The following is a 13397-nucleotide window of genomic DNA, read 5'->3' on the forward strand; positions in this document are numbered from 1 at the left end:
CATTTATATCTTCTTCTTTTTTTCTTTACTCGAAAATCGTTCAAGTGCGAGTTTTAATTATTCGATGTCGATAAAAACCGGCATTTATGAAGTTCATGAAAATTGCGCGTAACAGAGAACTTAAATACATTGTGGTTATGAACCGATGCCTCGTGACAACCTGCAAGTTTTCTTTTTAAAAACGATTTTAAAATTAGATGCAAATAAGCAGGGAAATATCGGTGCGAATATACCCTACTTGTTAACGTTTAGCCCCACCGTGTTTATCGAGTAACATACATTTAGCAAATAAATAATTCTTTATACTATGGCGCGCCATTCGTTTCATATGACTAGAGAGAATCGTGGCATTGAAAGGCAGAGATTACCACGTTCAAAGAGATTCTTTCTAACTCAAATAGAGCAAGAATTCGTAGAGTTTTTATTTTCGACCAGCAAACGTCGAAGGAAGAGATAAGAAATAAAACCGCGTTTCCATTATAAATAATAACTTGTTAAAAAGAGCTAATTCCCAGAGGTGTACGAATTCTCGATATTTCAAGTTCGGGTTGGTTCGGTAAAGTTCGGGCGAGATCGAGCGGGTCGTCGAAAATATCCGACTGCGAGTCACCAGCTTCGTGCGCACTCGAGCTCTCCCGAATTCTCCCGAACCGACTCTTATGAATTCGAGAAGCCGCACACCTTTGGTACAGACTCGTTTACCCCCGTAAAACGTACACAATAATGTTTCCAGTTCCATGTTCTATGCAGTTTAGTTGGCAATCATCCGACGCGTAGAATGTAACGGTGCATAGGCCTCGAGCGTTATTTTTCTAATAGTAGGCGTTCAAAGTCGTCCTTCGACTTTGGAAACGAACCGCGATATTCGGATACTGTATTTACATCGATACAACACAGATATCTTAAACGTTCCAACTGTTCCCACTTGCTAGCACAGAAAATAAATCACGAGGACGTCGCAATCGTACAAGCGAATGATAAAAACATTTTATTTTCTTCAAAGTGACGAGAGATATCACTGCGGGAATATGATTCAAATGTTATCTAAATGTGTGTTGGCGGTGTACGCTGAGTCCCTGTTGCTTCTTATCGAGGAGTCCTGATGTAACAGCAACGGTGCTCTCTCCTGTCTTACTTTAGGAAGCGTGGCGAGCTCCTGGACAGGACTTTGCTGCCATATGCTTCTCGTGGCCATTTCTTGATAGCCCCTTCGTTGAACCTGGGTCAGAAATTTGTAAAATTAGTTTAGCTCGTAGATAAATGAGTTAGGGTTAGAGAGGTCGCTTTGGGACCTACTTGTCTGTGATGAAGTTCGTGCAGGTACAATGTAGACAGAGACATATCGGCAGCAGTCAATTCCACCGGTACAGAGAAATCGGTAGGCATCTCGTGGGTCGAGCCGAACACGGAGGCGCCTAGAGACTGATTCGACATTCCTTGTTGCAATCCGTAAAGGAACCCTTTGTCGTTGTGTATCGGGCCTTCCGCTTTACTTAAGCCGCGTCGAACCGCCGCGTACGACAAAAAGTCCGACCTGAATATCGACGACTCGTGAACGCCGCCGGTAAAAGCAGTCGAGGTAGCAGGTTGATTCGCGAACACGTTGCTGGTGCTCGCACCTCCTAGCACTTGGTTCACCATGGTGCTTCGAATTATATTCGAAACGATATCGTTATACTGAAACGAAAAAGAAAATTGTATCATCAAAGTCGAAAGGAATAATGAAAATTAATTATAAACACTTACACCCGGTCCCAGACCAGACAGGCTGCTCAGACTCGCCAACAGAGGATTGATCTCCCCGTGCACACCGTGCACTTCTTTCTTCGCCCTTTCCCTCAAAGCTGTGACAAAGTTCTCTGCGTGACTCGGTGGCTTCCACTCAGGATTGGTCAAAGTAAAATGTATCAGGGACAGTTCCGTTTTCCCGTTCTCCGCTTGCGTGTACTGATTCGACATAGGGATCTGTAGTTTCTCCGGCTCCATACCGTAACGTTGGTTATCGTAACCCGTCGTGGCAGCACGGTCCTCGATGGGACTCTGAGTGACCGTCTGCCACATCGGGTTCCCGTGCTTCCGCACGTCCATCTGGGCGAAGCTGCATACATCTCCGACCCCCGTCACCTCGATGGTGAAGTTGCGGTAAAAGTCGACTATATCCAAGGCTCGTTGTCTCATGTGGAAGCACAAGATGAACGGAGTGAGCAGGGGGGAGATTAATTCTTCTAAGAGATGAACGGCGCGGTACTGGAACAACTGTGCCACTTGCGCCCTGGTCGTCTGAGTGTGAGCATGCCCTCGCCAACTGTCCGGTCTGTAGTGTGTATGCGCTAGAACAGCGGTTAAGAGAGTCTCCGGGCACCAGACTAAGTTCTCGTCCGGTATGAACGCTCTGGCACCGGCCACCAACGCGCCCAATATGGTTATCGTGGTCAGCACGTGCTCCACGGTTAATACGTCTTCGTCGTAGACTGTCAGTATCAATAAAACTGCTAATACGCTTCCAGCGACGAAAGCGACGTTCTTCGCGAGGACGGTCATGATTGGGGATGTAAAAATGCTCATGTATTTCGAAGCCGGATGATAGGCGCGATTCAACCGTGCGTTTAATTCGTGGTCCAGCTCGTTGAAGTGTCGGAGGTAGAGGCGACCGTAGAGGGACCACATCCTTGTGCCCAAAGTTCCTGGCTCTCGTTTGATAATCTGCTCGAGGAGAGTAGTTTTAGTAGCGATCGGTTAATCGTAATAGGTGCATGCCTCTTACCTCTCCGTAATTAAAAAACGAATAAAGTATCTGCCAGAGTAGGATCAAGGGGCAAAGCATAAAATTCGCGATACCGACCCACAAGATGTGCTTGGACAGTGACCTAGCTAGTTCTTGCCTTTTGTTTAGCTTTTTATAGTCTTCCTTGAGATGCCAATTGTTTTCGAACGGAGACCACGGACCCCCTATGTAAAAAGGGTAGGAAAGATCGGCTATTATCGGTTATTTTTTTTTTTTTTTTCTTATTACTTAACAGTGTCTAAAGGCTTACAAAACAGAAGCAATTCCATGTTGTACTTTAGCCCCCTCGTCATGAATATAACTTCACCGATGATGGGAACTTTGAGCCGTACAGGTAGCAAGGATTTATTGATCATAGCTATCATGTAATTTTTGAACCGTAATATTCTATGGTATATGTCCAATTCCGTGAGCTCCCTTTTGTGAATGCACATCTCTTGCTCTTTTTGCACTTCTCTAACTCGCTTTTGTATCTCGTGCCAAGTAAGATTGTCCAGATCGCTGTCGTCGATTTTCAGCGCGGTGTTAAAGAACAGCTTAATGTCCCAAAACTGCGTGAAATGGTATAAAACTTTGATTGCTCGCAAAATCCAAAAAAATCCGGCTACTAAAATACAGATCCAAGTGACCAGACCCACAGATGCCGTACATTCGCCCGTGGACAGAATCGCGTCGCTGATGGACGTTTTGTGCGAGGTGCTGTTTGTTACTTTGTTTCTGAAAAAAAAAATAATAGACTCGTAACAATTGGCTCCTGATTATATCAAAGTCATACCCTGAATGAAATCTTACTTGAACAATACGGAATAGTCGATGCAGTGAAAGAGAAATGTTGAAAAAGCAACTACAAAAATAAATTGTCCTAGTTCAAACGCTTCTTGCAGCATCATACAAGCGAATCCATGTTTCTGGTGGTAGTGATACATTCTTGTGAAAAACGAATCCAAATCTTCGACATGATTCCATCTAGCTTTGTTACCCTCTGGCACCACGTGAATCATAACACCAGATTCCTGTGGTGTCTCTTCGTGTTCGTCGTCGTCTTCTCCATCCTCTTCCTCCTCTCCTTCGTATGGCTCCATACGTTGGTAGCTGCCATCTAGTACGGTTGTCATCTGGGCAAACATAGTTTCGCTTAAGGTCTTTTCTCAGAAAGCAAATCAATTAGCTAAGTGTTTTGAAATAAATTCAGTAATTCCTGAAAGGTTCAACCTTGAAAAGGAAGACAGTTTTAAGTAGAAACAGAAAGTAGGTAGAAATTGTGCGAAGAGACATACTTGAGAAGCAACTGAACGGTAAAGGAGGGATCATGCGATGAAAAATTAAGTGGTAATAGGCCTAGAAGACACAGAGTCTTACCGTTTTGGCTCGTCTGTTTGACTCTACGCAGGTAATAACAGTTTCTCGTTTCATTCTTTCATGTCATTAAGATTAATTAACTACCAGTCGATGGTTGCTCCACAAGCATCTAGAACGTAAGCCAGCCACCAAATGAACGCGTGAACCCGACACAAAACACAGTTGATCGTTTCAGTCCATTAGTTGCTAGATTTTGTAAGACTTAGAAAAAAATGAAACTTTTGCAACCTTTTTCTTTGTCTACCTTTGTCTGGCCGTCGATAATGACTGTTCAAAGATGTTCTTTATCTAAAGATATTCTCTTATATCAGGATGTTTCCCAATCGAGCGGAAGGATGGATCATTCTGCTGCTTTTCGTTTTATGTTAATAGAAAAACACCGTTTTCCAGAGTACACGTGTACTCTTTCGATCACGATCGGTTTTTTTTTTTTTTTTTTGTATTCTTTTTCGTGAAACGTCTCACGGAACAGTTATTGTGCGAGGAAGATCACTAAAATATTGTACGTAACTTTGAAGAATGTTCGTATTGCTAAAACAATTCGGTCGATAATATTGGGAAATATGAAACACGACGTACGAATAATATTCAGCTGGACGGATGACGCGATAGTGCAAATTCGTCGAACACGCAATTGCAAATTGACTCACTGTTCGATAAGAGTGTGTGCATTTTATATTCGTTAATTTTTTCGAATTTTTATTTTTCCTTCGCTAGCTTAAAGGTGAAGAAGTCTATCATAAGTTCGCTGGGTTCGATCAACGATACGTCCAGCTTTCGACGTGTATCGTTCGTGCGTCGAGCGTCGCTTTGTCTTTGCTTTCGGCTGACCTTTATTCGACGAAAATAGAAGCGTCGTAGACGCAGCAGCGAAAGCGATAGGAGTGTTTGGTAACACAGCTGATCTCCATAAACAAAGCATCCTGCCGTACCTTCGTTTTCCACCACGTTCGTCCCGTTCTCCAAATTGACACGTGTTTATCGATATCAGCTGCAAATTCATGAATCCTCACTCACATATTGACTAGGACACGGACCGTTATTTACTACTAATTTAGACATTGAATAGTTAAAAGCGTTCGACCTGTTCCCTGTCTTCAACCATCTTTGCTGAATGTTCTTTTTATTTGTGGTTCAGCTTAATTTTGCTTATCACGATCCGTGCGTCATTTTCGGGAATCATTATGGTTTCAAACGGTCGGTAACAATATTTTCTTCTTTATCGATTCGATATTCTCGATACTCGATACGTTCGATAGATTTGAATTTGAATTTACTTTTAAAAAGCGCGCCTTTTTCGGGGATCTCTTCTTGGTCCGCCATTATTGAAAAATTAAATAGACCATACAATTAAGCTTACGTACTTTTAATTGCGATATCATATTTACAACGTATAGTGGAACATCGTAATTACAAAAATATTATATTTATATATATATTACGATACGACTCGTGCCGTATTTCGTTCTAAAAGCATAGACGCGTGTCGTCGAGATCGCTTTTCCGTACACGTCGCCGAAACGTTTCTTTTCTCCAGATTTTATTAAATAAATCCTTGGCGAATCCTATTGTCGTTCTCAATGCTGATACCGCGGTCGCATACGGTTGAAAAGATGCGAGAGTTAATTTCACTATGTACATCCACTTGGTTAGGCGAGGTTCGCACGTTTCCCTGCGATATGATTTTTCAAATGTTACAACGCATTTGCTCGTCTTTTATCGTCTCGATTGTTCGCTCTCGTCGCGCCCGAACGATATCCTTTTGGTAAACGAATCTCTCAAAGAATATAGCCTGTAATTCGTAGTCGATCGTGTATCAAAGTAGTTTGGTCAATTTCGAGAAACTAGATTATAACTAATAGTCCGAGCATTAAAGTGGTAGTGTTCGAGCATGAACATTCAGGAACAAAGAACGACTCGTTTCGCTACTTTCGAGCTCGATCTCGTCGAATTTTCAAACTATGACTATGAGAAAAAGGTATCGAATAAGGGTGTGCGGGTACCCGAGGATTCGGGTCGGATACTCGTGTTTTCAGGACTCGAATTGAGTTTTAAATCTCGACAATTTTTTGGGGTATCTCTCGACCCGATTCTATCATTACCCGTTCTACCCGACCCGAGACTCGGGTACCCGTGATTTTTACACTCAAATTGGGATTCGAGTTTTAACCATTTTCCGGTGTATCGCCCGACCCTACCCGATCATTACCCGTTCTACCCGACCCGAGACTCGGGTACCCGTGATTTTTAGACTCAAATTGGGATTCGAGTTTCAACCATTTTTCGGTGTATCGCCCGACCCTACCCGATCATTACCCGTTCTACCCGAGCCGAGACTCGGGTACCCGAAAATTCATGTCGGCTACCCGTGATTTCAGGACCCGAATTGCGTTTCGAATCTCGACAATTTTTCGGTGTAATCGTTACCCGTCCCTACCCGACCCGAGACTCGGGTACCCGCACACCCCTATCATCGAACGATTTCGATCACACTTGTTCGATGTTGTTCGACCGCTTTGATCGTTTTGGTTCTTGTTAGGACAAGGAATCGAAGCGGCTCGACGGATAAAGGGAGGTATGTAAGTACTACTTGGTTATCCTCGAGCACCGAGTTCGCGTTTGCGTTCGCCTTCGCGACGAGTCTCGCTGTTTATTCCCGAGAAATGATTTGTCCAGGACGTCGCGGCGTTATCCTGCGCCTGGGTGCTAAAAGTCCCCCGAGACCTCTGGTCTCCTCGTGTTTCGTGCTCGCGGCGGTGCTGGTCTCGCCGGATGTCGGCTCGGTCGGTTCCGTTTCGCCGGAAACGTCCACCTCCTCGGACACCGCCTCCTCTTGGCTGCTGGTCTGAGCGACGGGCGGTTCGGTCACTTTGCGACGGGGCAACAACGGCGATCTTCTGGACACCGCGGGTACCGGGGACCTGGTCGTTGTTTTCGGATGCACCTGTAGTCGGTTCCGATTGCGCAACTTGTTCAACGGATTGACGGTGGTCGAACGGGCCGGCGTCGGGCTAGTCTCGGCCGGTGCCTGGACGTGAAAAATTCAGATTTATTTAACGAGATGATTACGGATCTCGCGTGTTCGTGAGCGGCGCAAAGACGAAAAGCGGTCGAGAGTCGAGGCATGCCTGACCGAGCGTCGTTCGTGACATTTTGTGAAAGGCCATTTAGTGAAAGCGAATCCGAACCGTGCAGGCAACTATGACGAACGATCTGTCGCGCACGTATACAGCCATAGAATCGTTTTCTTGAAAAAAAAAAAAGTCATCTATTCTCTTACCTCGTGAGTTTCTTCTTCGGTCCCCTCTCCGGCTGGCTCCTCGACCGACGATTCCTCCGGATTCTCCACGGCGGCCGGTGTCGTGCTTGTGGTCGTGGTCGATTGACCCGGTTTCTGTCTCAGATTCACTCGAGCCCCGTGCTTGATCACCGGTCTCGCTCCGGTTGTCGGAAGTCTCGCGCGTACCGTGGACTTGGACGGCGCTGTGACAGCTTCCTGCGCGGTTTCCTTACCCGTTTCTTGACTCTCCTCGCTGGTATTGGGCGCCGTGGTAGTCGGTCTTCCTCTTCGTCTGTTGATATTCAACTTATTGAACGACGGCCGGGATACCCCGCTGGGCCCCGAGGCTGTCGAACCGGCGCCGTTGGACGGAGCGGAGGTGGTCGTCGACCCAATGGATCTCGTGCCCCCCGAACCGCGGAATCGGTTCCGATTGTTATTCGCCGCGGGTCGTTCCGCGTGAACTGAACTCGTGCTCTCTTTCTGCACCGCGTCCTCTTCGACGGGCTGTTTATGCCCGGGTCGGTTCCTCTTGAATCCACCGTTTCCATTGGATCCGTTGCTACCGAATCGTACTCGGGTCCGCTGCGTCGGTTCCGCTGGGGCCTCGGTGGTCGTCGTGCTCCCGCTTCCGTTCGACTTGAACCTACATCAATCCATCGTAAATTTAAGCAAACTCGAACGCGTATCCTCCCTTAAATCACTTACCGATTTCGCGGAGCCGCGGCTCCTCCGATACCCGGTCTCCGGAACTTCCCTCTTCCGATCGTTGACTGACTGGTGGTGGTAGTTGGCGGTTCCGTCGTTGTAGTCGTAGTTGTAGTAGTGGTCGTAGTACTCGTGGTACTTGCCAGGGTAGTGGTCAGTTCCGGCGTCGACGTCGGAAGCACGGTGGTCGTTAATTCGAGATTAGCGATCGTTGTGGCCGATTGATCGGTGACAGCCGTTAGATCAGTGGTATCGGCTTCCTCGTTCGACAGCGTGGTCCCATCGGAGGAGGAATCCGCGCTAGGCTCGCTACTGGACGCGTCCACTAGATTATTCTGACCTTGTTGCACGAAGGCGTACAAATCCAAAGCGACTTTGTCCATGGAGGAAGAAGGATACTCGGTGGTCGGGGTCTCGGTAGCGATGGAAGCGGGCGTGCTCGGGGAAACCGAGGAAGAATCCGTCTCTTCGTACTCTTCTCCTTTCTCAGAGGACGTTTGCTTCTCCTTCGACGTTTGTTTTTCGGTAATAGGCAAGCTCTCTTCTTCCTTCTCATCGTTAGCCTCGCTAGATCGCAGAGGTTGGCTCCTGTTCGATTCGTCCAGCTGGAAAGGAACTTGGTAAAAATCCGCGTTTCATAAGGTGAGTAAAAATACTTACCTCGGAGGCGACTGGTCGTCTCCTGACGGTCGTGGGTGCGGGCACATCCTCGACGACCTCTTCTACAGGCGCGGGCTCCTGGACTCTCTGAGGTCTGCGTCCTCTGGTACTCGTCCTTTCCTCGCTCTCCTCGTTCGGTGTGACTCCTAGGAACCTGACCGGCCCTTTAGGTAACACTTGAGGGAATTCCGGGCCCTCTTGATGCGTGCGGAAGCTACTCGAGTCGACCAGGTCCAAGCCCGGTCTCGGACGATTGCCCCGGCTCCGGGAGGGCTCTGTAGTGGCCGTAGCTGTGTTGTGATTCGACCGCGATCTGTCGTCGTACGGATTCGTCGCTATTACTCGAATAGAAGTGCGCGAGGGGTATAAGGGAGGTGATACCGTAGCTTCGGTTCGGATACGCACCTCGGTGGAAACCTGGTGTTGGTCGGCAATCTTTCCTCGGACACGTCTTCGGTTTCGGCCAATTGTCTCCCTCTGTTTCCGTTTCCGCTACCGTTTCTGTTCGGAATCACTTCGTTGCTCGCCGGCTCCACGGTGCTCGATCTCTCCCCGCTACTGTACTTGTTTCTGTTGCTGGACGAACTGCCGCGCCTAGGCGCGGACGTGCTTCTAGAAGGAACGTCGTAAGAATTGGTGACGGCCGAGTCCGCTGTACCCGCCTTATTTTCATCCTCCTCGTCATAGTAATAATATACGTACTCGTATTCGTAGTCCTTCCCGTTCGGTCCCTTTTTTACCTATTCACGAGAAAATAATCAAGAAATCTCAAGTCATTTTGTTGCTTGAATAATTTTGTTGCTCATTGTATGTATCGCCTACCTGGATACGGGAATTAGTGCCGGCGGGAACTAAACTGACGTCGCTGAAGTCGCCGAAGTTTCTCTCGCGAAAGGACGTCTCTTTGCCGTCGTTGCGGATTATGTTCACCGGGACGAAGTCGAAACCGCTCGTCTCTCGCGGTGTGGTCAGAATCGGCAGCATGGTGGTTGGATACTCGTTGCTTAAATCAGAGAATCTCAGGATAAATTTACTAAAACACTTTAGAATTATTTTGGCAGAATGGGACACGAACAATATGATATCAAAATCCAAGACAATTAATGCCTTTTTGACTAATTATTAATTAAATATTCAGATAATTATATTGAATAAAAATGAATTTATTTGAAAGTATTTGTCTAGAATTTACAATATTTTGCTTGTGCCCCACTCTGCCCATTTATTTTTAAATTATTATTAAAAATTCCTCGATCTTTATAACTTAAAATAAAAAACTTGAAACCAGTCATTTCGACTGGTTCGTTAGTTCCATTGTTAAAAAAGTAAAATTCTCTCACCTGACGCGAACTCCGGGGATCACGGAATCCCTCTGATCGTCCACTCGCGATCTGAACGCGTCCGTTCTTCGAATTCCATCCTCCTGAAGGACACCCGTGTCCCCAAAGTTCTCCAACTCCACGCGTACCTGCCTCTTCGCGGTGTTCCCTTTGTCATCGTCGCCGAAGTCGAACCGTCTGACCGGTTCGAGTAGCTTTTTATCGAAGCTCTCGAACTTCGGCAGGACTTTCTTCGAGTTTTTCCCATCCTTGCCGACTACTTTCCTCTCCACATCCACCACGTCGTCGTCCTCTTCGTCCTGATCGAGCGGTCGTGCCACGTCCTCCGGTAATTTGTGCGAGGTCACGAAATCTACGAGCAACCGGTTTCGTTTGCGAAAGCACGAGAAACGATGTTTTGTAAGAAAGACGATGATACTGTACCTGCGACCGATACGGCTCCGCCTCGAGACTCGTCGTCCGCGAGCGTGCACGCGATGACGCAAGTTATCCTAAACGATGGAAACAACAAGACGAACATTTTATTAATATCATCGAAGAACGGGCTTTCCGCGAACGCGGCGAATCGACGAAATCTCTCGCCGGTCGCCTTGGAAAATGCTCGACGCGGTGAAAGTTTCCGTCCGACCGGTGAGTTGGAAGCTGCAGTCGGCCAAGCTGGCCAGTTCTCCTCGAACCCGCTCGATTCGATCCTTAATACCGGATAAGCTCGGTCCGGGACCCGGGGCGGGAATTTTAAATACCACCACCGCCATCGAGAAATTCCCAGTTTCGTTCTCGAACCGACGAAACATCGAAGGCCGTCCGGTAAGGTACTTCGAAACGCGATCGCGACCTCGTCCTCCTTAAACCGAAGGTTGGTCCGATGAAATTCGTCAAAACGGTTCGATTTAACCAGAGGTGGGGGAGAACTCGAGAGTCGATTTCGTGGCGTGGATCCGCAAGGTCGATCGGTAACGATCGATTACCTTTGCGAAGGAGATCCGCTTGGAAAATTCGAGCGAACGCCAAGGGCTTCTCGTTTCTCGCTAAACTAGTCCCCGCGAAAGATCTATTTTCTATCCCCCGACCGATTCGACGCGTTCCTGTCTAATAGAAAGTATCGGCGAGGGTTTCGCGACATTTGCGAACCGCGATCGAAAGGAACGATACGCGTAGGTCCTGTTCGAGCCGCGTAGGTATCATCATCCTCCCGTGAGGGGAAAATGGCGAATCGGTTAGCAACGGACGAGCAACGGAGAGGATCGCTTTGGTATCTCGAAGGCTGAGCACGGGACGCAAGCACAACGAAGGAATTTATCACGATACCATATGGAGAAAGCTGTTTCGCTCTTGCAAACATGAGTATCTACGTAAGCGTGCACGTAGGTAGGTAGGTATCTCCGGTGGCACGAGACACGCGTCTTACGTAACCCACAACATTACCGTGAAAGCTTATTGCAAATCGGTAAATATTTTTCGGCATAAACGCGTTAAACGGCAGCTTCGCAAACCCCGCCGGCGCGTAACCGAGAAAACTTTCTATTTAACCAGTTTCGTCGAGTTGCGCAAAGATTCAAAGCGGCCAGGGAAACAGCGTCGCGTCGGCGTGTACCTCGGAGAAGAGGCGGTAATTACGAAAGTCGCGCGAGTACCCAGCGTTTTATATCCGACGACGTGTGAGATTTTCACGATTGGGAGAGAGCGAAGACGCTTCGCGTCCGTCGCGATTCTTGAGGATTCGGCGAATCAACACTTTTGCCGATACCGTAATCCATTCGCGCGATCCTTCTCGTTCAAGGAGAGCCACTTTTCTTTTTTCCTGCACGGCGAACGAAGGAACGGAAACCGTGATGAAAATTGTCTCGCGGTCGCGGTTTCTTAAGCGTCGGGCAAATCGGTATCACTTCTCGAAGAAAAGTTTTGCTACTCACAGGAGCGCGACTTTCAGCCACATTTCGACGATTCCAGCCGATCCACCGATCGTGTACCCTTCTGTCTCTCTCGGAACAGTGTTCCCCGCAACTGGCTGCCCTCGAGACGCGGAAACACGCTCGAGGAATAGTTAATTTCGTCGAAGTTTGACGCTGTGCTGCGAACGATAATAACACGTATCGTCACCGGACACTCGCGATCATCGTGGGCCTTCACCTCGAGACACGGTTGCTCGTCTTCCAGCGGCTACCAACCGTTAATTCTCGCTCGAATTCTCTCGGTAAATCACGACCCGCGTTTCGCGTATGGTACCTTTCCTCCACGTCGCGATCTCCGTTCGACGAGATGAACGTGGTACCGGAGAGAAAGAGAAGCGGAAAAAGGCTGACGGTGTAAAAGTAAGAGTTAGCCGAAGGACGCGGTGGTGAGGGTATGAGAACGGCGGCGAATGCAGGCCTCTACTTATACGCCACCCACCACGGCCACCTGGAGAACACCCCACCAACCCATGAAAACTGGACACCACGTAGTCAAACTCGACTCGATATACGCCGCTACGGCTTCTCGACGCTCCACGGATCACGGACCGTTTGTTCGGTTAACGCCGGAGCCGAGTTCACCTAGTTTAACGGTCCGTTCCACCGCAAAACTTCTACTTCGTTTGATCCAGTTTTAATCATCGAACCGTCCTCTTTTCATTTTATCCGAATCGAACTCCAATGCGTATCGTTCGACGAAATACCGATTTTCAATTGACTCTCGAAGAGATCGTCGGATTCCAGAGAGACCGTGGATTCGCTTTCACGAGTCTCGCGGATGGTACGTAAGAAGACGAGGTGAAAATGTACGACGGTACTCCGGCGAAGCGACAGTGCCGTAACCGGCACTTTTTCTTTCGCGGCCACGATCCACGTCGCTCTCGCTCCGAATCGTGAGAAGATGTATTTTTTCGTAGCGTACCGTAGGTGTCAAGGCCTGGTAAAACCGTGACTTTCGTAATCGTACGCTATAGAAACGATCCTATTCTCGATGAGGCACATCGTCGACGACTCGATGGTAGTTACCGCGTTAAAGGTCTTTACGTCTCGTTGCGCAAGAAGAATGTCGATCCATTAGGACCAGGCGAGACCAGGTTAGCCCGTGACGCGGTAATCCGTGATCCACTGCCAGCTTCGTTTGCCATTTTCCTTCTGGTTCGAAAGGAAAAACCTCGACGTGGCGGCCCGTATCCGCCCGGATTGGCCAATTGACCGTTCGCCCTTCCGGTTGCACCCAGGAATCGTCTAGTCCGGTAGCTGTTCGAGAGACTTTAGCCGAGTCGGTGACGAAATCCTAGGCGTCGATTATCCTC

At 48.0% G+C, this 13397-nt stretch overlaps 3 protein-coding genes across 10 annotated transcripts in view; 1 reads left to right on the plus strand and 2 right to left on the minus strand.

Moving 5' to 3' along the window:
* Positions 1 to 13397, plus strand: part of LOC117606476 (uncharacterized) — an 80627-nt gene that overhangs the window by 397 nt on the left and 66833 nt on the right. The window lies entirely within an intron of this gene.
* Positions 11 to 5219, minus strand: Atg9 (autophagy-related protein 9). Of its 7 annotated transcripts, XM_076689774.1 has the most exons (9): positions 4724 to 4969; positions 4389 to 4636; positions 4145 to 4253; positions 3578 to 3900; positions 3036 to 3502; positions 2765 to 2976; positions 1747 to 2703; positions 1297 to 1677; positions 11 to 1219 (listed from the first exon to the last, which is right to left on the minus strand). In XM_076689774.1, the coding sequence occupies exons 3-9, from the start codon at positions 4196 to 4198 to the stop codon at positions 1034 to 1036; spliced, it is 2580 nt and encodes an 859-aa protein (XP_076545889.1). In that variant the 5' UTR covers positions 4199 to 4253; positions 4389 to 4636; positions 4724 to 4969; the 3' UTR covers positions 11 to 1033. The 7 variants fall into 7 exon arrangements, with proteins under 7 accessions (XP_076545889.1, XP_076545890.1, XP_034184864.1 ...); XM_076689775.1 differs by lacking the exons at positions 4389 to 4636; positions 4724 to 4969 and adding an exon at positions 5077 to 5217; XM_034328973.2 differs by having other exon boundaries at positions 2765 to 2949; positions 4389 to 4969.
* LOC117606478 (uncharacterized) lies at positions 5109 to 12490 on the minus strand. Of its 2 annotated transcripts, XM_034328970.2 has the most exons (10): positions 12046 to 12490; positions 10556 to 10623; positions 10133 to 10484; positions 9615 to 9795; positions 9495 to 9532; positions 9198 to 9404; positions 8793 to 9105; positions 8133 to 8737; positions 7425 to 8070; positions 5109 to 7172 (listed from the first exon to the last, which is right to left on the minus strand). In XM_034328970.2, exons 1-10 carry the CDS (start codon positions 12066 to 12068, stop codon positions 6795 to 6797), a joined length of 2811 nt encoding a protein of 936 aa, XP_034184861.2. In that variant the 5' UTR covers positions 12069 to 12490; the 3' UTR covers positions 5109 to 6794. The 2 variants fall into 2 exon arrangements, with proteins under 2 accessions (XP_034184861.2, XP_034184860.2); XM_034328969.2 differs by having other exon boundaries at positions 9198 to 9532.

Source organism: Osmia lignaria, chromosome 8 (genome assembly GCF_051020975.1).
Source record: "Osmia lignaria lignaria isolate PbOS001 chromosome 8, iyOsmLign1, whole genome shotgun sequence".
Classification (NCBI taxonomy): domain Eukaryota; kingdom Metazoa; phylum Arthropoda; class Insecta; order Hymenoptera; family Megachilidae; genus Osmia; species Osmia lignaria.